We start from the raw sequence: 23,158 nt of genomic DNA on the forward strand, positions 1-23,158 counted from the left end.
GTCAGCAGATGCACAAATGGGAGATCCACCCCAATGTGCTCCAACCATTCTTCCGGCAGGGGGGACAACCAGAGATAGATCTGTGAAAGCTCAAAATGCCAGTACTTTGCCGCCATGTTCCCACATCCGCAGTCTCAAGGCAATGCGATATGGATGAACTGGTTCGGCAAATTTGCGCACGCTTTTCCCCAGCTCCATTAATACACGCAAAATGCGCCAACATTCGCTGACGCTAATCCTAGTTGCTCCCACATGGGGGAGGCAACCATGGTACACGACGTTCCTAGAACTGTCAGTGGTGCCTCATCAAAGACTGCGACTAACACCCAGTCTTGTAACTCAGAACCATGGCGAAATCCAACACCCAGACCCGCAACAGCTGAACCTGGCGATCTGGCTCCTGAAATCCTAGAGTTTGGATGCCTAAACTTGCCTCCAGACTGCATGAATATTATCAAAGAGGCAAGAAGACCCACTACCAGAGCATGTTATGCAGCTAAGTGGAAACGCTTTGTCTTTTACTGCAGTAACGACATAAACCCATTAGGCGCTTCAACACAAAACATCATTTGCTATCTCTTGCACCTACAACGTTGCAATTTAGCCTACTCATCCATCAGGATACATCTAGCTGCATTAGCAGCATATCTCCAAAACAGGCAACACCTTTCCCTATTTAGAGTGCCAGCAATTAAAGCATTTATAGAGGGACTTGAACGAGTAATTCCCCCAAGGCACCCACCTTCACCAGTCTGGAATCTAAACATCGTTTTAACCAGACTTATGGGACCACCTTTTGAACCACTACTCATGCGAACTACAATTTCTTACTTGGAAGGTGGCTTTCCTTATTGTCATTACTTCACTTAGAAGAGTTAGTGAGCTGCAAGCCCTAACTATTCAATAGCAATTCATTCAAGTACATGCAAATCGAGTAGTTCTCAGAACAAACCCTAAATTCATGCCAAAAGTGGTATCCCATTTTCATATAAATCAAACCATAGACCTGCCAGTGTTCTTTCAAAACCCAGACAGTTGCTGAAAGGGCCTTGCATACTCTAGATGTCAAAAGAGCTCTGCTTTACTATATAGATTGAACTAAGGCATTTCGAAAGACAAAACAGTTGTTTGTTGCTTTCTCACCACAACACAAAGGCATTCTACACGCAAACTAGGGGCATCCATGGCTTTCCTAGGAAATATTCCTTTACACGAAATTTGTAGAGCAGCCACATGGAGAACCATACATACATTTACAAAACACTACTGTGTAGATGTACATTCCAAACAGCAAGCTGCTGTAGGACAGGCTGTTCTCAAAACTCTTTTTCAGACTGCTGCAGCTGGCACACGCAGCCACCGCTAGGGGAGATACTGCTATACATTCTATGCACAGATATGAATTCAGCAGCCCACATGCCTCGAACGGAATATGCTACTTACCAGTATGAATCTGTTCTTGGCATGTAGGGCTGCTGACATTCATATCGTCCCACCCGCCTCCCCGGTGCCTGTCGCAGCTGTAGCATTCACTCTTTGCATGGACATCTTACTGTACTATACTCCATCTCTGCCACAATGGCAAAAAATCTGAGCATGGAGAGGATGTCCATGCGCACTGTAGTCCAAGGGAGGAGCCACCTATCTCGTGATACTTCGAAGACTCTTCCAGGACAACAATGTGCAATCATCCGGACTCCACACGGACTCCACACTAGGCGGCGATCTATGCACAGATATGAATGTCAGCAGCCCTACATGCCAAGAACAGATGCATACTGGTAAGTAGCATATGCCATTTGGTTTATAGGGTTTTCTAGATGCTGTAGCTCTAAACGGTTGTGTGATGTAGATTCCAAGGGCCAGTCATGGTACAATTTGTCTTATAGTTTTTACCATTCTGCAGTTTCACAATGCTTTAAAAAAGTTGACATTTTGGCCTATAAAGGTATTGATGATTGGCCACTATAGACAAAGTTTTAACTGTACAGTTGACTCCGGCTGACAGCTGGGTTTTCTCCATATGGGTAGAGTAACCATGAAACTCTTCCACCTCATTAGATGCAGATCACTTGGAACAGTTTGGCTAATTTTTGTGACTTGTTTGCTTGAGTAGACAATTTTTCTCAAATTAAGGATAAGCCTACTTGGTATCTATCAATGATCAAGCAAGTGGCTGCATGTGTAGAAGCAAATGTAATTAGTTGTAGATATGTTGACAGCTCAAGCTGCTTCTGATTGTCTATAGGTCTGTAATGGCTTAAGACAGTTGTGCTCTTGCCCCCTCTTTGTGGCCTACGTCTTAAAGACTTCACCTTGGAATGTAATGTGACCAATTCAATCTCCCTTAAAATAAGGGAGTTTCATGTGTCATACTATTAAATGCAAACAATCTGATGGCAATGGAATAAATCCAGATTGGTCTCTAAAAGAAATTAGAAATATTACGTAACTATACCTTACTAAAAGTTGACATGTTTTGTCAAAATGCTTGGTTTGTTCCTCTAGTTCTCTCCAACTCTATGGAAAGAGTAGACCAGTTCAGATGTTTAGTTCTAACTACATGTGCACAGAATTGAGGCATACATCTCTTCAAGGGTATTAGTGAAGTTTAATTTCAAATCTGGTATCATATCAATGTCGCCTCTTTTATGGTGCTTAACTGTTGGCTTGTTTCCTGGGAAAACCTCAAGAGATGCAGTCTGAAACATATATTAAATCCTGAAAATAATATATTACTTCCAGCTGTAAGGTGTGAATTAGGTTTGACGTTTTAGATGCATAAGGGAAAAAATACACCTCTTGAAGATATTTTGTCAACCTGTAGAGATCAAACAAATATGTTCGAGGCATGTGAGCTGTAGATCACATGTTTTTGCATACTCCTAACATCTAGTGTTCGGTCTGGATGTTTGCAATTTGTGTTGATTCACAAGGTAAGGTGACTCCTCCTTTCGGTGATAGTGCACATGATAGACTCCATAGTTAGATTGGTTTTTTTCCGCCATCTGGTTCGGACGTATGTGTTGCTGCACTCTGGTCCGAAACACTTGATGCGCAACCCTCTCTACCACAACAGTATTTTTCTTGTATGAGTTTCCCACTTCTCTGCCTATCATTTCAGTTACCGAAAACTAGTTTCGGAAAGCTTTGTGGACGGCCTTCGGGCCTAGCTGAATCAGATTAGCTCTGTCGATGGAACGGACACATTCAAATTTTGCCCTCCGTGCCACGCGACGTATCTGCGCACTGATTCACACAAAGTATGTGACTTGTGCTTGTCTCAGGCACACAAAGAGGAAGACTGTGACGCCTGCAAATCATTTAGATCGAAGAATACTCTTCGTGATCGTCTGGCCCGATGTTGAGAAATGCAGCGTCAAAGCATCGGAGATACACCAGACTCTTTGGTGAACATTCCGATCAAAAAGATGTGGGTGCATCTGCGGCGGAGGAAGACTATCTTCTCCGGCCAGGACTCCGCATCAGACTTAAGATAGACCTAGACGTCTAGCAGTTGCAGCAAGGAGGGGGTCACATGAGTACCGAAGACCCCCCTGCCAGCCAACTTCCCCAGAAAAAAGATAATGCTTCAGCACCACCTCTGCCATCTGGCCAAGGTCATATAACACAAATTGCCCGAACCACAAAATCTCCACAAGCTTATTAGGAGGGAAAAGATCAATTTATTGTGATCCCCCTCGACATCCTACTTAGTGTCAATGTTTATTATCTTTTTCAAGTTATGACAAGCTCTGACAGAAAACAACAATACATTAAATATTTACACACCTATATATACTTTGTACATACATGAAAAAGATTCTTTACACAGTACAAAAATAATTTCTTGCATCAAACATTACAAAAAACTAAGAATACATCACAAACAATTTTTAGAACAAACGTTACAATCAAAAAATGATAAAAATAGGAAAAATTAATCAAGGGGGAATTATAAGCAAATGTCTCTTAAACAAATCAATACTGGCCCAGCCGGCCCTAGTATTGTAGAGATGACATTTTATTCCACCCTATGAAAGTGCCGACTCGTTTCGAGATCTGGCACAGTGTAGCTGATCTCTCATCAGGGCTGTTTTATTTTTTGTATCAAACTTGGTTGTAAGTAGAGCAGGGCATTAAGGCGTAAAGGATTTCAAACCAAATATTTCTTAACGTGGCCAGGCAGGAAAACCTTGCTATTGTCGACTGCCGCCAACCGGCGTTCTTCTATATAATCCACCGCTGGTGTGATCAAAGTTTTCTCACTGTTTTGGTGAGAACTTTGATCACACCAGCGGCGTGCTGTTATTTTCGAGCAGGACGCCTGGCCACGTTTAGAAATATTTGGTTTGAAATCCTTTACGCCTTATAGGTGTGTAAATATTTAATGTATTGTTGTTTTCTGTCATAGAGCTTGTCATAACTTGAAAAAGATAATAAACATTGACATTAAGTAGGATGTCGAGGGGGATCACAGTAAATTGATCTTGTCCCTCCTAATAAGCTTGTAGAGATGTTGTGGTTCGGGCAATTTGTGTTATATATTCCATAAAGGGTCTAGCCCCCACCACGTGTTCATGGACCTATCCCCTTTTGTTCTTGGAATCTGGCCAAGGTCAGCACCGAGACCACGTTTCAGACGCCCAGCCTCCGGGCTCGGCTCCGAAACACATTGTCAAGCCTTCCGGTACGGTACCTATTCACCAAAAGCCCTCTTCGGATCCAAAACCATCCATATCGAAGCAAAAATCTGGGTTGTCGAAACTTTCCATACCGAAAGAGACTTCCTTCGGTACCGAAATCTTCCGCATCTAAAGAGCTTCACATGTCTGCACCGTAAACTCCAGCGCCAAAAAGCAAACATGCCTCGTCTGATCCAAATTTAGACATTCTCCCACCAAAAACGAATCTGAAATAAAAAAAACTCTATTAACCCTGATACAGGTCATATACAGACTAAACTACCTCAAACACACAAACCTCCAGATGAGGACACTCATTACAGATTTCCTTAAAAGAGCATCTGTGGCCACTAGTACTTTTCATATACCACCACCGCCATCCACTCCACCACCGCCACCCTCTCCTCCTTCTGATCCTTTACAGATTACACCACTGGATTCTGGATTCTCTGCAATCTCATCATGATAATGATTACATTGATGATGACAGTACCCATTTGCCAATAGACCCATGGTCTAACTACATCATTGATCCACCAACAGTTAACGACCCGGAGCTTTACCCTGCCAAGCCATCGCCTCCAGATGACAATGTAGCCACTAAGAATATATTGCCATGGCAGCACAGTATCATGGAGCGGTACTACATAGAGGCATTAGAGGAAGATTTTTTGTTTGAAACCTTAAGGGTCAACACACAGGTCATCGCAAACACTTCCAATGCAGATGACCTTTTTAAGGATCCTGTGTGTGCTTGTATATTAACTCCTAGAGTTGATAAATAAGGCCGCCTCCACTGATCCAGTATTTATAAAGGGGAAATTACAATTCGATTCACTAGTTGTAACTAATGCTTGCAAAATGGCTAATTCCCAAATATCTGGAGATGCTCCTCCACCGGATAAAGAGTCCAAATTTATTCATGCTTCTGGCAAACACGTAGCGGCACAAGCGGCCAATCACTGGCACATTGCAAATACGCAAGGCGTTTTCGCTAGATACTCCGGTGCCCACTGAGATGAAATGGAGCAGCTGCCTCAGTATCTTCCAGATAAGCATAAAACCAGAACCCCGGACTTGGTAAACGAAGGTGAACTAATTTCCAATTCGTCAATAAGGTGTGTTGAATGGGGCCAATACCGCACTAGAGTTCAACACCAGCATTCTTCTAATAAGACGTGCTTGGTTAAGGATCTCTGGTTTTAAGCTCGAGGTCCAACAATTTTAATCTGAACACACCCTTTGACAAAAAACATCATTTTGGATCTAATGTTGATCAGGCCTTTTAAAAAATGAAAAAGAAGACTGAGGTCGCCAAATCTATGGGAGCTCTACAGTTACCTCCCAATAGAGGTTCCTTTCGTCGGTCCTTACCGAGCAGGATCTAAGAACCTCCTCAGACCAAAATACATCCACCTATAAGGGTAGCAACCAGTCGTCCCCTTCAAGAGGATTCTTTAAGGGAGGTTGAAGAGGGAACAATTCTAAGGGTAGAGGAAAAGGCAGCACGCCCCACAATTCCCCTTCCCCAATAAACAGTGACTTCCCCTGAAGGAAGCATGAGAACTAACCCTATGATTATGCTGTCACGTCTCTAAGAGCCCGGTGGAGAATCCGGATGTTCGAGGCATGTGGGCTGCTAAATTCATATCTTTGCATTAGATCGCCACCTAGTGTTGGGTCCGGATGATCGCACATTGTTGTCCTGGAAGAGTCTTCGAAGTATCCTGAGATGGGTGGCTCCTCCCCTGGACTACAGTGCGCATGGGCATCGGCTCCATCCCCAGATTGTTTTTTTCCGCCATTGGGTTCGGATGCGGTCTCGACGTCTCTCCGTCGGAACCGAATAAACATCATTTTTTACGGCCAAAAGGCTTTGGGTTCTTCACGTCGGTATTGTTTGCGTACGGTCTCGAGTTTCTTCCGTCTCTCGGAGCCGGAATCACCGGAGTTTCTTACAACTCTTCGGACATCGAGGCCTTCTCATCGCGACTCGACACTAAGTTCCCAACATGGAGCGGAGTCCGTTTAAACTCTGTCCGCTCTGTGGGTCCAAATACCCACATATAGATGTACACCCGGTATGTAATAAGTGCCTTTCGCCAGACCATGACGAAGGAAGTTGCCGGGCCTGTGCGAAGTTCAGGTCGAAGAAAACTCTCACGATTCGGCGCGCGGTGCGCCTTGTGGCCAAGCAGGCGGCCCCGGATCCAGATAACATCTTCGGCGACCAAGAAGAAGAGGACCAGAGCCATCATCTTCAAATCTCCCCGCCTGAGACGGAGGTCGAGGCCGATCCGGAATATGACGACGACGGAGTCGTGGGTCAGGGCCTTGAATACGTCGACGAGGTAGGGGACGACGCGATGGTTTATGGGGCCGAGGAAGATAGCTCAGGGGACGAGCTATGCCCCGAAGTTGAAGAACATCAGGAGGGGGTCGCGGGATCGCCTGTCGGCCTTACCCAAGACCCTGTAGCGCAAGCCACGGCCCCGCCTGTCGGCCCGGCCACGGACATACTTGCTGCGCCTAGGGTTTCGAAACCGAAACTGAAAGCAACGGTCTCGACTGCACCTAAAATGGCCGACCCGAAACCGAAACCGAAAGTGAAGGACTCGAACGTCCCTAAGATGGCGGTCGCAACGGCAAAAACAAGTAAACCGGCGGCCTCATCGACTCCGTCGACCTCCGGTCCGCAGAAGTCGAAGAAACACGGCGATTCCACAGGGTCGAAATCGGCGCCAGAGGAGAGATCCTCTAAGAAGGGTGGCACGCACAAGACAAGCGCGCCGGCGCCGGCGAAGCCTGCTAAAGCAACCGACGCAGCACCGGCTCCAACGGGGACATCTGCGCATCGCTCCAGGGACTCGGGGTCGGCGCCGTCCATCCCTCTAAAAGACCTACGGAACGTCGCATCCGAAGGCAAGGCCACCCCGTCGGTGCCAAAGACATCGGTCACCGACGCATCTCTCGTGGCTGCTTCACTACAAAGAATTAAGGACAAGGTTTTTTCCTCGTCGACGCCAACGCCATCGACGCAGAAGGCGGCAGATGTCCCGGTCAAGCCGGCAAGCAAGCTCCTCTTCCTTCTACCGCCAAAAGTGGTGCCAAAGGCCTTTTCCTCGAAATCGACGCCAAAGAAGTCTGATTCTTCTACGGCGGGGACATCTTCAGGTCAAGTGCTCGACCCCGAACAGGATTCGGAGTGTTTTATAGACGCGGACACGGGGAAGTTAACCCTTTATAAAAGAAAGATCACTTCGCAGCCGGTGGAATCCTACGTCATTCCTCTAAAGAAGAAGAAGTTTCCACAGGACGCCTCTGTCCTCATGGAACCTATTCTGCCTCCTCTGGGAAGGAGCCCAACACCGTCTCCAGACCACTCTGACAGTGGAGACTATGGTGAAGATGAGCAATACACGTTCCCAGTAAATGAACCTGATGCACAGCCAGATTCTTATTATGGCATTGGGGACCAAGGCCAAGATGTGGGGCAAGACCCACAGTCCTTCAGTACACGTGCATCCCCTACGGAGGATTCTGCAGGTTTTCATGCACTAATTGAGAGGGCAGCTGCTAATCATGATGTGGACATGCATGCTGACCCAGTTGAGGAAGACTTTCTATTCGACACGTTTTCAGTTTCGGAAAGAAATGTAAAGACACTGCCTATGCTCAAAGGGGTCCTCAAGCATGCTGCGGACATCTTTAAAGAGCCTACCAGGGCGAGGGTGGTCAACCCACGTATTGAGAAAAAGTACAGACCAGCGCCTGCAGACCCTGCATACATTCGAGGACAGTTGCCGCTTGACTCCTTGGTGGTAGCAAACGCACGCAAGAGGGCCAACTCCCAAACAACGGGTGAAGCTCCTCCCCCGGATAAGGAGTCCAAAGTGCTAGAGGCAGGAGGCAAAAGAGTGGCTGCACAGGCTGCCAATTTCTGGCGTATTGCAAATACACAGGCACTACTGGCACGTTATGATCGATCACATTACGACACACTAGAGCAGATTGTAGAACACCTGCCTCCGCAGTTTCAAGAAGGCACCAAAATGATTATACAAGAGGGACAACTGATCTCCAACGCGGCCATAAAGTGCGCACTTGATGTCGCGGACACAGCCGCTAGGGCCGTTAACACCAGTGTCATGCTTAGAAGACAGGTTTGGCTCCGCATATCGGGGTTCAAACCTGACATTCAAACAACCATACTTAATCAACCAGTCAATCCGGATAGACTGTTTGGTCCAGATGTTGACACCACCCTGGAAAAGATTAAAAAGGACACTGAAACTGCTAAATCGATGGGGGCCCTACAATCTCAGCAGTTTCGGGGCAATAATTTTCGTCGCTCAGGTGCCCGTGGAGTCACCAGAGGACAGATGGGTCAACAGTCACAGTTCCCTAGAGGTGGAGCACAGTCCTCGTACCCCAAACAAAACAAGAGGGGCTACAGGGGAAACAGCAACAAAGGACGTGGCAAAGGAGGCAACAATTCACGCTCCTCTGCCCCAAGCAACCAGTGACTCTCTGTCACTGCCCCCCGACCATTTAACACCTGTCGGGGGGAGAATACAACAGTTCCTGCCCGTCTGGACCAACATCACCACAGACAGGTGGGTGCGACAGCTTATCCAGTACGGTTATTGTCTAGAGTTAAAGTCCACTCCACCCAACATTCCACCAAGGCAAAGGCCTATGTCCGCAGAGCACTTGCACTTATTGCAGCAGGAAGTGTTGGTGATGCTGCAAAAAGGGGCAATCGAGCTCGTGCCAGTGGGGGAGGAAGGCACAGGGGTTTATTCTCTGTACTTCCTCATTCCAAAAAAGGATGGATCTCTACGGCCAATTCTGGATCTCCGTCCCCTCAATCTGTACATACTGTCAGAGCATTTCCACATGCTCACACTGCAACAGATTCTTCCTATGTTAAACAAAGGAGACTTCTTAGCAACCTTGGATCTCAAGGATGCTTATTTCCACATTCCGTTACATCCGTCCCACAGAAAGTACCTCAGGTTCACTATCCAGGGCACGCATTATCAGTTCAAAGTCCTACCCTTCGGAGTCACAACTGCCCCAAGGGTCTTTACCAAGTGTCTGGCGACTGTAGCAGCGCACCTCAGGAGGCAGAACATCCATGTCTACCCCTACCTCGACGACTGGCTCGTTCAAGCCAGATCGGAACGGCAGTGCGCCGCGGACATGTCGACTACCATTCACCTCCTTCACGACCTGGGTTTCTCGTTGAATTACCCGAAGTCACACCTTCAGCCGGCACACGTCCGGCAGTTTCTGGGTGCGACAATCAACACCCTGACGGCCTCGGCACAACCAAACCAGGTCAGGATAGACGGCATGCAGTCCTTAATACAGAAGTTCAGACCGGGACACTCGCTTCCAGCAAGAGTGTTCATGCAGTTGATAGGCATGATGGCCTCCTGCATCTTCATAGTCCCTCACGCACGGTTGCATATGCGCCCGCTCCAGGAGTGCTTAGCAAATCAGTGGACACAGGCTCAGGGACAATTAACAGACCTAGTGTTGGTTACCAGTCGGGCATACAACTCTCTGCATTGGTGGACTCCACACAACCTTTGCAAGGGCCGACTGTTCCAGGAGCCAGTGCCACAGGTTATCCTGACAACGGACGCATCTCTCCAGGGATGGGGAGCACACCTGCTCACTTACACAGTGCAGGGACTATGGACGACGCAGCAACAGAAGATGCACATCAACTATCTAGAACTGATGGCGATCTTCATGGCACTCAAGTCCTTCATTGTACATCTGTGCAACAAAGTGGTGTTAGTCCGGACGGACAACATGACCGCGATGTACTACATCCAAAAACAGGGGGGCACCCACTCACCACAGCTGTCTCACCTGGCTCAGAGCATGTGGAAGTGGGCCATTCAGAGGAACATCTTCCTCATGGCAGAACACCTCCCGGGGAAGGACAATCAGATGGCGGATCTGCTCAGCAGACACAGTCATCAAATGCACGAGTGGGAGATACATCCATCGGTACTCCAGCCGTACTTCCAAAGGTGGGGGCGTCCAGACATAGACCTGTTCGCCACAAGGGAGAACGCAAAATGCCAAAGCTTCGCCGCCAGGTTCCCACACCCCCAATCGCAGGGCAATGCGATATGGATGAACTGGTCAGGCAAATTTGCTTACGCTTTTCCCCCGACACCCCTGATACCACTGGTGGCGAGGAAACTACGGCAACACTCCATGACACTCATCCTAGTTGCTCCAACGTGGGCGCGCCAAGCATGGTACACCACGTTCCTCGAGCTCTCAGTGGTCCCGCATCAAAGACTGCGCCTCACGCCCAGACTTCTGACGCAGAACCATGGAGAAATTCAGCATCCAGATCCGCAACAGCTCAACCTAGCGATCTGGCTCCTGAAGTCTTAGAGTTTGGATACCTGAACCTACCTCCTGAATGCATGAACATCATCAAGGAGGCGAGGAAGCCGTCAACCAGAGCATGCTATGCCGCGAAATGGAAGCGTTTTGTCATTTACTGTGCAAACAATGACATAAACCCGCTAGATGCGTCTATCCCTAACATCATTTGCTATCTGTTACACCTTTACAAGTGCAAACTAGCGTACACTTCTATTCGGATACATCTATCCGCCATCGCAGCTTACCTTCAGAATAGGCAGCATCTCTCAGTCTTCAGGGTGCCTGCCATTAAAGCGTTTCTTGAAGGCCTGAAACGAGTCATTCCCCCAAGAACACCGCCAGCTCCCTTGTGGAACCTCAATGTGGTCCTCACCAGGCTGATGGGACCACCGTTTGAGCCAATGCACTCGTGCGAACTGCAATTCCTAACGTGGAAAGTTGCTTTCCTAATTGCCATTACGTCACTAAGACGCGTAAGTGAGTTGCAAGCACTCACGATACAAGAGCCTTTCATCCAGATTCATCCAAATAGGGTGGTACTACGTACTAACCCCAAATTCCTTCCAAAGGTGGTGTCACACTTTCATCTCAACCAAACTATCGATTTGCCCGCATTCTTCCAAAATCCACAAACAGTGGCGGAGAGGATGCTCCATACCTTAGACGTACGGAGGGCATTGATGTACTACATAGACAGGACACAACACTTTAGGAAGACAAAACAACTCTTTGTTGCCTTCTCACCACAACACAAAGGCAACCCAATTTCCAAAGCAGGAATAGCCAGATGGATTGTTAAGTGCATCCAAATCTGTTATCATAAAGCCAAGCGCACTTTAACAATACCCCCAAAGGCACACTCCACACGCAAGTTGGGGGCATCCATGGCTTTCCTCGGAAACATTCCTCTAGAGGATATTTGCAGAGCAGCCACGTGGGTTACACCACATACCTTTACAAAACACTACTGTGTTGATGTACATTCCAAACAGCAAGCGGCTGTAGGACAGGCTGTTCTCAAGACACTTTTTCAGGTTTCTGCAGCTGGCACGGGCAACCGCCGCTGATGGAGGGACTGCTATGTATTCTATGCAAAGATATGAATTTAGCAGCCCACATGCCTCGAACTGAATATGCTACTTACCAGTATGCATCTGTTCTTGGCATGTAGGGCTGCTAACATTCATATCGCCCACCCTCCTCCCCGGTGCCTGTCGCAGCTGCAGATATACTATTGTATTCAATCATTAGCATGGACATCCTTTACACTTGCCACTCCATCCTCTGCCACAATGGCGAAAAACAATCTGGGGATGGAGCCGATGCCCATGCGCACTGTAGTCCAGGGGAGGAGCCACCCATCTCAGGATACTTCGAAGACTCTTCCAGGACAACAATGTGCGATCATCCGGACCCAACACTAGGTGGCGATCTAATGCAAAGATATGAATGTTAGCAGCCCTACATGCCAAGAACAGATGCATACTGGTAAGTAGCATATTCAATACCGCCAATTCCATCCTCTGTACGTGAATGAGGGGTTTTTATTGGTACACTGAACAAAAATTTAGAACCCTGGTTACGCAGGACAAGTGATCCGTGCCCCTCTTGATTTTTTGTAATACGACAAGGAAGCTGAATGGATCACTGCTTCTTTTTTCTCCCTCCTCCTTGATTGCATATACTTAGCAGCGCACAGCTGTGGGAGCACTTCTTGAAGATACCACGTTTATCTCCAACTACTGATACCCCATAAAATGGCCGAGAATCTAGCCCTAAGCTACTCGATGGAAGAAATAGATGCAGTTCTATCACGACCCCCACTGTTACTAGACAAAGATCTAACTCAGACCCTGGCCCACACCAACGACTGGGATGAGCGAACCGAGATGAAAAAGGAACTAGTAAGGATGGCAGTCCACGAAACCATTATGACCGAATTCCACTGTGCCAATGCGGCACCCAAAGGGTTGTGGGTGACCATCGCCCCACGGATCTTTCTCCAAGACATACTCTTTAGAAAAGATTGGTCAGCAAACTTGTGGAAGTGTACAAGGGACTACCTGGTGTTAATCATGAAGAGAGCTGCAAGACTGACAGATTAACTCACCATCAAGATAGAAGTGTGTGAAGCCAAACTCAAGAACATGGTGCATATTACAGTGTACAAAAAAAGACTTGAGGACCTCAACCGGGAAATGAACAAGACAAAAGAGTACCTTACACAGAACAAGATACAAAAATTTGGAAAAGATCTTAAATTCTCTCTGTAACGCATACACCCATACTGCTCAGAAGACTTCAAAGCCCAGGATAATGCATCAGATAACAACTTGAGTGCACTTTACCCAATTGGTGGTCTCTCTAGACCACTCTGAGGGATCGTCCCTCACCTTAGGCCCCTGTCTAGAGGCTGTTGCCAGATGGATGCAATCTTCCTGCTTAAAGCTTAATGGGGAGAAGACAGACATCATCTTACTGGGCAACCCTTCTCCCTCTGCCCTTGCATCCATCTGGCCTCCATGTTTAGGCTCCTTCCCCGTCCCCAAGTCCCAGATAAAGAGCCTTGGGATCTGGCTCGATAGAGCACTCGATTTTTCGGTCCAGGCTACCAAGACGGCCGCCACCTGTTTTGGGCTAATGAGGATGCTGCGGAAGGTGCTCCCTCTGCTCCCATTCCAGGCGAGGAGGGTTATGGTCCAGGCCCTGATACTCTCCCGCCTGGACTATGGGAATGCTCTTTATATGGGAGTCCCCATCTCCGTTACTCAGAAGCTCCAAATCACACAAAACAGTGCGGCGCGCCTACTCTACAACATCCCCCGCTGGCAGTCAGCTAAGAACGCCCTGAGGGAGCTCCATTGGCTCCCTGTGGCGGCAAGAGTGCAATTTAAAGCCATGTGTATTTTACACAAATCGTTCCATCGAACGGGCCCTGTAATTCTACATCCTATGGTCACGCCATATGTTCCGTCCCGTTCCCTTCGCTCTTGCACCCTCCAGCTGGCAACGTCCGTCAAAATCAAGAAAGCTCGCTGGGGAGGCCGCTCTTTCTCTCATACGGCGGCGAGACTTTGGAACTCTCTCCCGCTCTCTCTTCGGGAACACAACAATCACATGTCCTTCAGGAAGGCCCTGAAAACGCACCTGTTTGCTAACACCTGCTAATCTACCCCAAGCACGCACTAAGTAATCATTCACAAGCGCTGCGAGGCCTCCGGGTAGCTATGCGCTATACAAGTGCAATTTTCATTTCATTTCATTTCATTTCATTCATTTCATTTCATTTCATTTCATTTCATTCACTTTGATCACCGTTCAGTGTTCCCGGAACATACTGATCTTATAATAGAAAAGTGTACTCTATACCACTACCACTATAGATCACAAAGACTCCCTTCCACAAAACTTGGTCACAATTAATACGATGTGCACATAGTACCATCTGTCACGGCACCGCAAGACCATGGTTGCTATATAGTTATTAATTTGAAAAAAAACTGCCAATGTTCAACATAGAAACATCATAACGAACACCACAGATCGCATAGTCTTTCTTCCACCCAATTTGCTCGCATTTAATGCAACGTGCACATAGTACCATCTGTCACGGGAACGCAAGACCATGGCTGCTATGTAGTTATTAATTTTAAAAAACACGCCAATTTTTTAATATTGAAACTTCATAAGGAACACCACAGACCACATAGTCTTTCTTCAATCACCATTCTTGGCTTACATAAATATGTGACCCGGAAGCCACGCGCAACCGGGCCCCCAGAGGAAGAAGTAGCACAAGAAGTGCTGGAGCAGAGCCGCAAGTAGAAGCAAAAGGACGGATGCTACACAACACCGTAACGTTTAAAAAAAAAAAGTGCATGAATGACAAAGTGTGAATTATCTACCTATTACTTTTTCGCAGGAGAAAGACTCCCTGGCCGCCTGATGATGCCAGCAAATATAAATCTAAGGTATGCGAGTGATTTACATGAGTGACTTTACACGTTCACAAAAGAGGTTGACAAGGGGGCTTATTTGCACACGGTAACCAAGTCGAGCGCCCACATCTACACATCACTCCTTTCACGGGGCGGGCATGGCAGTAAGTTTTATGAGTTTTAAAGAGTTTGCCCACATGAACTAAACTGAGCCTCAATAACAGGGCATGTATGACAATGGGGCGCCAACATCCGCGTCCACAAGATATTTATCATGTCATTTACGATCAGCCCAGTGAGACATGACGGCGGCTCCACAAGCTTTTTCAATGTCTTCCGGACATTGAGGACTACCGAATTGGTTCAATCAGAGTAACCAAGAGCCTCGCTAGCAGTACAACCAAATACACGGCTAGGCATGTTTCTTGAACACCCCGAAAAAGCGTGCCACCCACGATTAGGAGATACACGCCTACAGCCCTAAGCACAATGTAAAAATACAGACCTCCACATACAACTCGCACAATGCGGAACACCGCATTTTGCGGTAAAATAATTTGCGCATTGACCTAGGCTACTTAGAATTGACCACCCACTATACCTGACTTAATTAGGATCTACCACCAAATAATACCTGATGCAAGGTTGGTTGTAGGAAAACCACACACTTCTAGCCCTCTAAGCATGAATCCCACACCTTTTTTACTACCTAATGAGAACTCTTAAAGATCTTTTGCCATAAGGTAATAGTGAACTGAGTTGTGAAGAATTGCCATTTTATTGTTACTTTCCCTGCCCCCCCCCCCCCCCCCTTATTTTATTGACTGGTACCGTTGGACCTCAACAGACAGATTAATACATCTAGTTTCCCACAACTCCTTAAAACTTTATGGTTTGTTTGCTCTGAGACCCTGCCAGCCTCACACCTCACTTTTCACTCTAGGTCCTGAAGAAAGCCCACATGACCCTTCGGGCGAAAAAAAGGGATGAAACATGTCTACCTTTTTATGGACACACAGTGCGGGAGATCCCTAAATCATCTCAGCACGCACTACACTCAATTTTTACAATTGTCTCGAATCCAGACTTATTAAATCATTCATCTGGCTGTATGAGCATTTTTAATCCACATATTCCAATTTTTCACTGACCCCTGTATCAATGATCACTACTGCACCAACCAGGGGTTCACCTCCGGGTGGAGGAAGCATGAGCACTAACCCAATGATTATATAGTCGCGTCTCTAAGAGCCCGGCGGAGAATCAAGATACACTGCCAATTCCATCCTCTGTACGAGAATGAGAGTTTTTTATTGGTACACTAAACAAAAATGTAGAACCCTGGTTACTCAGGACAAGTGATGCGTTCCCCTCTTGATTTTTTGTGTTGAATGGTGCCAATACCGCACTAGAGGTCAACACCAGCATTCTTCTTATAAGACCTGCTTGGTTAAGGATCTCTGGTTTTAAGCCAGAGGTCCAACCATTTTAATCTGAACACACCCTTCGACAAACATCATTTTGGATCTAATGTTGATCAGGCCTTCGAAAAAAGGAGACTGAGGTCGCCAAATCTATGGGAGCTCTACAGTAACCTCCCAATAAAGGTTCCTTTCGTCTGTCCTTTTACCGAGCAGGGTCTAAGACCACGCCCTCAGACCAAAATACATCCACCTATAAGGGTAACAACCAGTCGTCCCCTTCAAGAAGATTCTTTCAGGGAGGTTAAAGAGGGAACGATTCTAAGGGTAGAGGAAAAGTCTGCACACCCCGCAATTCCCCTTCCCCAAATAAACAATGACTTCTCCCGACTATACCACACCTGTCGGGGGAAGACTGCATCAATTTCTCCCATTTGGCGGTCTATAACTACAGACAAATGGGGGTTAGGAATTATCCTCCATGGTTATTGCCTGGAGCTTACCACCAACCCTCCAAACATTCCACCTCGTTCTTACAAAATGTCACCGGAACATTTGGACCTGCTCAAACAAGAAGCACAATCTTTTGCTAAAAGGAGCCTGTACCGTTACAGTATCAAGGGTCCGGAGTATACTCCTTGTATTTTTTAATTCCCTAAAGGACAGCTCTTTGAGACTTATTCCGGATCTCAGAGAACTAAACCTTTACATACTGTCAGAACATTTCCACATGGTGAAACTTCAACAAATGCTCCCACTCGTACAGCAGGACGACTTCATGTCTACTCCAGACTTGGACTCATATTTCCACATTCAATTCACCCTTCTCATCGCAAATACCTCAGATTTGTGATAGCAGGGCAACATTACCAATTCAAAGTACTACCGTTTGGAGTCACCACTGCGCCCAGAGTATTTACCACATGCCTGGCAGTATTCGCAGCCCATCTGAGAACAGTTCATCCATGTATTCCCATACTTGGACGACTGGCTCATTAAAGGCAGCGCTTACTAGAAGTGTCTCCCAACACACTCAAGCCACAATCCAGTTGCTACACCAACTAGGGTTTAGTGAATGCCCTGAAGTTCCATTTGCAGCCTTCCAGCATACAGACTTACCTGGGAGCCACCATAGACCCTTCAAGAGCTCTAGCCTCTCCCAATACAGCCAGAATTCTCAGTATTCAGTCTCGTCCTACTCCGTTTCAGTCCAACCAATCATTACCAGCAAGTGTTCATGCAATTGCTAGGAATGATGGCTTCTTGCATAGTATTTGTTCCCCATGCAAGACTTCACATGCGTCCCCTCCAAGAATGCTTAGCAAGTCGGTGGAACCAGTCGCAGGGCCAATTTACTGATCTAGTGTTGGTAGACAGCTGCACTCATCGCTCTCTGCAGTGGTGGAACCCACAAAATGTATCCAGAGGGCGGCTCTTCATCGACCCTGTTCCACAGACTGTGCTAACAGCCGATGCATCCTCATTTGTTGGGGTGCTCACTTGCCCAATCACACTATCCAAGGATTATGTAGTCTAAAGCACAAAAGGCTTCATATAAATCATCTAGAACATCTAGCAGTGTTTCTTGCGCTCTGACCTTTTCAAACTCTTCTCATAGCTTTCATGTTGTCCGTGCTGAGTAGGACTGTGTACTACATAGAAAAACAGGGGGGAGAAACTATCTCCAACTGTCACGCCTAGCACAAGCCATTTGGAAATGGGCTATGCACCACAAGATGTATCTCCTGGCAGAGCATTTCCCAGGAATAAACCATCACATTGCAGACCTTCTCAGCAGACAGAAAGCAAATACACGAGTGGGAACTTCACCCTCAGGTTCTCCATCCATACTTTCAGGAATTAGGTTTTTCTCACAGACCTGTTTGCCACAAAGCAAAATGCCCAAGCTTCACCTCCAGGTTCCCACACTGACTCTCCACAGGCAATGCCCTATGAATGAACTGGTCAGGGATATTTGCTAATGCTTTTTCTCCTCTCCCACTCATTCCGTTGGCAGTTCGGAAGCTCAGACAAATAACTCATACAGATTCTCATGGATTCCACATGGGTACGTCAACCATGGTTCACCACCTTGTTGGAGCGGTCAGCAGTTACACACCAAAAGATGCATCACTCCTCCAGTCTCCTCACTCAGAGCCATGGAGGAATCGGGCATCCAAATCCCAAGGAACTCAATTTAACGATCTGGCTCCTGAAGTCATAGTTTGGTTTTTACAATTACCACCACACTGTATGAATATCCTAAGAGGCTAGAAAGCCTACTACTAGGGCATGTTATGCAGCAAAATGGAAACATTTTGTTATCTATTGTAACAATAACAATCCTCTTGATGCTTCTGTACAGAACGTCATCTGTCACTTGTTACATTTACAGCAATCTGGACTAGCCTACACATCCATTCAATTGAATCTAGCAGCAGTAGCTGCATACTTACTAAACAGACCACACGTATCTCCATTCAGAGTACTAGTGAGTAAAGCCTTTATGGAAGGAATAAAAGACTTTTGGGTCCACTGTTTGAACCAATGCGCAGATGTTAGTTAAAATTCCTATCATGGAAAGTTGCTTTCCTCATAGCAATGACCTCACTGAGGAGAGTTGGTGAACTCCATGATTAACTATGCAAGAGCCCCTCTTTCAGTTGCATAAGGACAGAGTAGTTCTTTGAAACAATCCTCAATTTCCTCCTAAAGTAGTGTCTGCCATTCATATCAATCAGTTGAGTTACCTATGTTCTTTCCTCAACCTGATTCTGTAGACTTGATGTTAGAAGAACTTTACTATATTACGTTGAAAAAACACAAGAATTGTGTAAAACAAAGCAACATTTTGTTACTTTTTCACCACCACACAAAGCCAATCCCATTTTAAAGCCGACATAGCAAGATGGATTGTGAAATGTATCCAAACATGTTATATAAAAGCGAAAAGAACGTTGAAAATACTCCCTAGAGTGCATTTCACTTGCAAGATAGGGGCTATTATGGCTTTTTTGGGGAATATTCATTTAGTTGAAATTTGTAAGGCAGCAACATGATCTACACCGCACATATTCACCAAGTATTATTGTGTAGATGTGTTAGCGAGGCAGCAAGCTAATGTAGGCCAGGCAGTACTTAAAACACTGAGACAACTGCAACAGCTACAGGTTAGCCACTGCTTTGGGAGTATACTGCTGTATAGTCTATGCAAAGCATGTGATCTACAGCCCACGTGCCTCGAACGGATAATGTTACTTACCCAGGAAGCATCTGTTCTTGGCATGTAGAGCTGTAGATTCACATGTGCCCACCCGCCTCCCCAGAACCTGTAGTTGTTGCAGTTCTCTTTACATACATACATACGCATTGACATCTCTATTCATACACTTACTAACTCCATTCTCACCCTCTGCCGGAAAACAATCTAACAATTGAGTCTATGCCCATGCGCACTATCACTGAGAGTCCCCTTACCTCGTGACTGGAAATACTGTTTTGAAGAAAAACAACTTGCAAACATCCAGACCCAACACTAGATGGCAGGAGCATGCAAAGCATGTGCATTTACAGCTCTACATGCCAAGAATAAATGTTTACTGGGTAAGTAACATTATCCTTATGGAGGGGGAGGGGGGGGCAAGTAAGTGAGACATTAGGTCGAATTAAAAAATTTGAAAGAAAACCCTGTTAATATAGGCATGATCATGGAATGAGATCATTATCCTTCAAGATAGTCAATGAACATGTTCATCAAACAGAGTGCTTTAAGTATAGACCAGGATTACCCGGTTAGAAAACCCTATATTTCTGTTGTGATGAACTCCCTAGGAAGAGCTCTCCAGTATGTGAATCGGTTATCAGAGTACTGAGATCCTTAAGCTAATTTTAATCGGCTTATCATAAGTGATTGCTTAACCTGTGCTAAGTGCCTTAACATTTCATGGCTGTCATGTGTTAATTTAACTGCAAAGTTTGGTGATGTCAAACTGTTTTTTGACAATACATTCGCTATCCATAAAACAGGCTAAAAGAGAAGCTTTTGTTTTGGGATAAAATACGCATGGAAATGGAAAGATAGGAAATGGTAAAATACTCTGACTATGTTTAATCTCAAATTACTCTGGGAACTGAGCCCTCCCTGTTAAAGTGGTTGCCCATCGGGGTAGGGCTCAGTTTAGGTGTTATTTGCTTCCAGATTTGTTTACCCCTGGACAATATAGCAGTGCTAGTATTTGCACATGCCCCTGCGATGGCCATTCAGAACACACACTTCGGCATTTTATCTTTTTTTTCTTCAAGTCTTATTGTATTTCTTCTAAACTATTTTATGGCCTCTTCCAAAACGATTCTGTTTTACCAAATGTAAACCTGCCCTGTTTTTGCTGCAATTTTTAATTAAGCATAGGCAATTCGTGAGTCTTTACGTAATTATTTACAAATATGTATTTTTCCGAGCAGCAGCAATAACTGAGTGAAGTGCACTTTCTAGACGTGGCTGCTGGTATTTTTTTGGTCGGTTTAAAAAAACTTCTTTATGATGAATCTTTACATTAGTTAATGTGATTTATTGTTTAACTGACTTTATTAGTCTAAACTTAATCAGGCGAAACATAGCTTTGAGAGAGCAAAATCTAGGATATTTCTCTAAAAGAATTGCTATTTAATCCCTTTGTAATTTTTCAGTGTATATTGGAGATCACACCTCTAATTGTGCAGAAGTGTATGACTAATTACATATATGATCATTTTCTAAGAGTCCCATCTTAATGTTAACTCTTTTTGTACAGCTTCGAAATTTGCCACTACAAATGGATCAACTTTCTACCTAAAAGCTGCTCTTGGGCACTCCTACAAGTGTAAAGCTGAAGAGACCCTTAAGATCTCAAAAGAATTTTCAATTAATACTGTCAACCTTCAAGTCCAGGCATACAACGTTGATGGTGGGAAATTTGGAGCAGGTTAGTTAAGTTTCTGAAACCTGAAATATGTTTTACTTCTATTTTTTAATATATCTGTATTCTCAGATTTTAGTTTGGTTTAAATCTGTATTGTTATTTATAGGAAACTGCTTCTCGTTATTTCTTGTCTAAACAACCTTTAATATTCTTTCTTCTGTTGGTCGATAACACAATGGAATGAAGTTTTTCTCCTAGTAAACTCACCAACATGTCCTTGCTGTATGTGGCTGCCATTGTCCCCATCTACTACAGTTGTTTTACTTGGCATCTTTAACTCCTTTGGATTCTGCTGATGTTTGTTAAGAAGGAAACAAAGCAATGATTCACTGTTTTTATTCTAAATATGCTTATTTTTACAGTGCCAGTTTCCCATTGCTTGTATCAGTTTTGTTTGTTCATTTGGGAACTTGTTTTATTTTTGAAATGTCATTAGAGACAGTGCTGTTGCAGGTGAATAATCTCTTGTCGATGATATGTAGAGCAACTATCTTGAACATAGTCATGCACATCCTATAGGCTCTATCTTTATCTTTTGCTAGCGTGCTAGTGAGAGCATTTGTAAAACAAACAAAAAAGTGCCCATATACCCCCTTTTCTCATCTTCATTATTAACAAGACCTAGATATTCTACTTTTTAACAATTTGTTTCATTTGTATTTGTTCAAGTCTAGCTTGAGATTTGTGTGCACATGCCCGTTACAGTAAAGGTTTTAAAGGTCTCCATCTCCATCTGCTGATAGCATCGGTGGACCACTTGAATTCCTGCTTCTTGGTTATAGTTGAGGGATTAAGCTTTAACACAGTTGATGGGTTTGTTGATGCAAATTGACTCCAGTGTGCAGTTGTTGATAGTAAACCAAGTAAAATCCTCAAAGATCATCAATTTTGTGCCTATATTGGAAATACAAACTGAAGATCCAGGGGACTGATAAAAATGCCTTCAAGATATTGACTTCTAACAAACTGTGGATTGAGTTTTCTGATGTAACAGACTTCTTCTGTCTAGCTCTTGTTATCACATCTGGAATTGTGTAGTTACTGTTTTTGAACTTCTGTCATACAGTCTGTCACTCTCTGAAGAAAGAGGTTGAGTTATGCCAGGATTCAAACATCTGGCTTGGAGGCTAACCATAGTGCACAGCGGGAGTGCTCCCTTTAGAGCAGTCTTAACACTTTTAGCGAAGTGTTTGTAAGGGTATGTTGCCAAGTTGATGTCGGCTCTCAATCCTGTTGCGAAATTTTAGTACAAATACCCTTTGCATGTTGCTGGATATTACTTCTCCACCCCCCTTCCATCCTGCAAATATGAATAGCCTACAGTTCTACTGGAGGTGCCCTCTTATTGTGTCTTTTTGTCCTTGATAAGCATGTTTCTGATGTGCAGGGACACCCAACCCTTTTATGAGAGTGCTCACTGACTTGCATGCGTGTACATTGTTTGATAGTTTCAAAGCCTTTGTTTCCTGAACCCCTGTAAGTGTTGGACTGGTTACCATTGTAAAAGGTCAGTTAGACCCTTGTAACTGGTCCTTGGCCTTCCTGCCTAGCACATGCTTTAAGGGTGCCTATAACCTGTTGTATCTGTGGTTTTATATATGTAGCAGGTTGTATGCGAACAACCACTGGATTGCACATGTCCATGCACCACAACATGGTTGTCTCCTTTGTGCTGTGCTGACAGTGTCCATCTTAAACGTTTTTAGCTGCAGATAGACTCCTGCCTCTCTCCCTGA

General features: G+C 45.3%; 1 protein-coding gene across 1 annotated transcript in view; it reads left to right on the forward strand.

Moving 5' to 3' along the window:
- LOC147666535 (lysosome-associated membrane glycoprotein 1-like) overlaps nucleotides 1-23,158 on the forward strand; it is a 113,954-nt gene that overhangs the window by 58,038 nt on the left and 32,758 nt on the right. The window contains exon 4 of the mRNA XM_086949005.1: nucleotides 21,255-21,425. Coding sequence (XP_086805131.1) covers nucleotides 21,255-21,425 — 171 coding nt within the window. The remainder of the gene's footprint in view (nucleotides 1-21,254; nucleotides 21,426-23,158) is intronic.

The sequence above is a fragment of the Lissotriton vulgaris genome, unplaced genomic scaffold, assembly GCF_964263255.1.
Source record: "Lissotriton vulgaris unplaced genomic scaffold, aLisVul1.2 SCAFFOLD_1028, whole genome shotgun sequence".
Classification (NCBI taxonomy): domain Eukaryota; kingdom Metazoa; phylum Chordata; class Amphibia; order Caudata; family Salamandridae; genus Lissotriton; species Lissotriton vulgaris.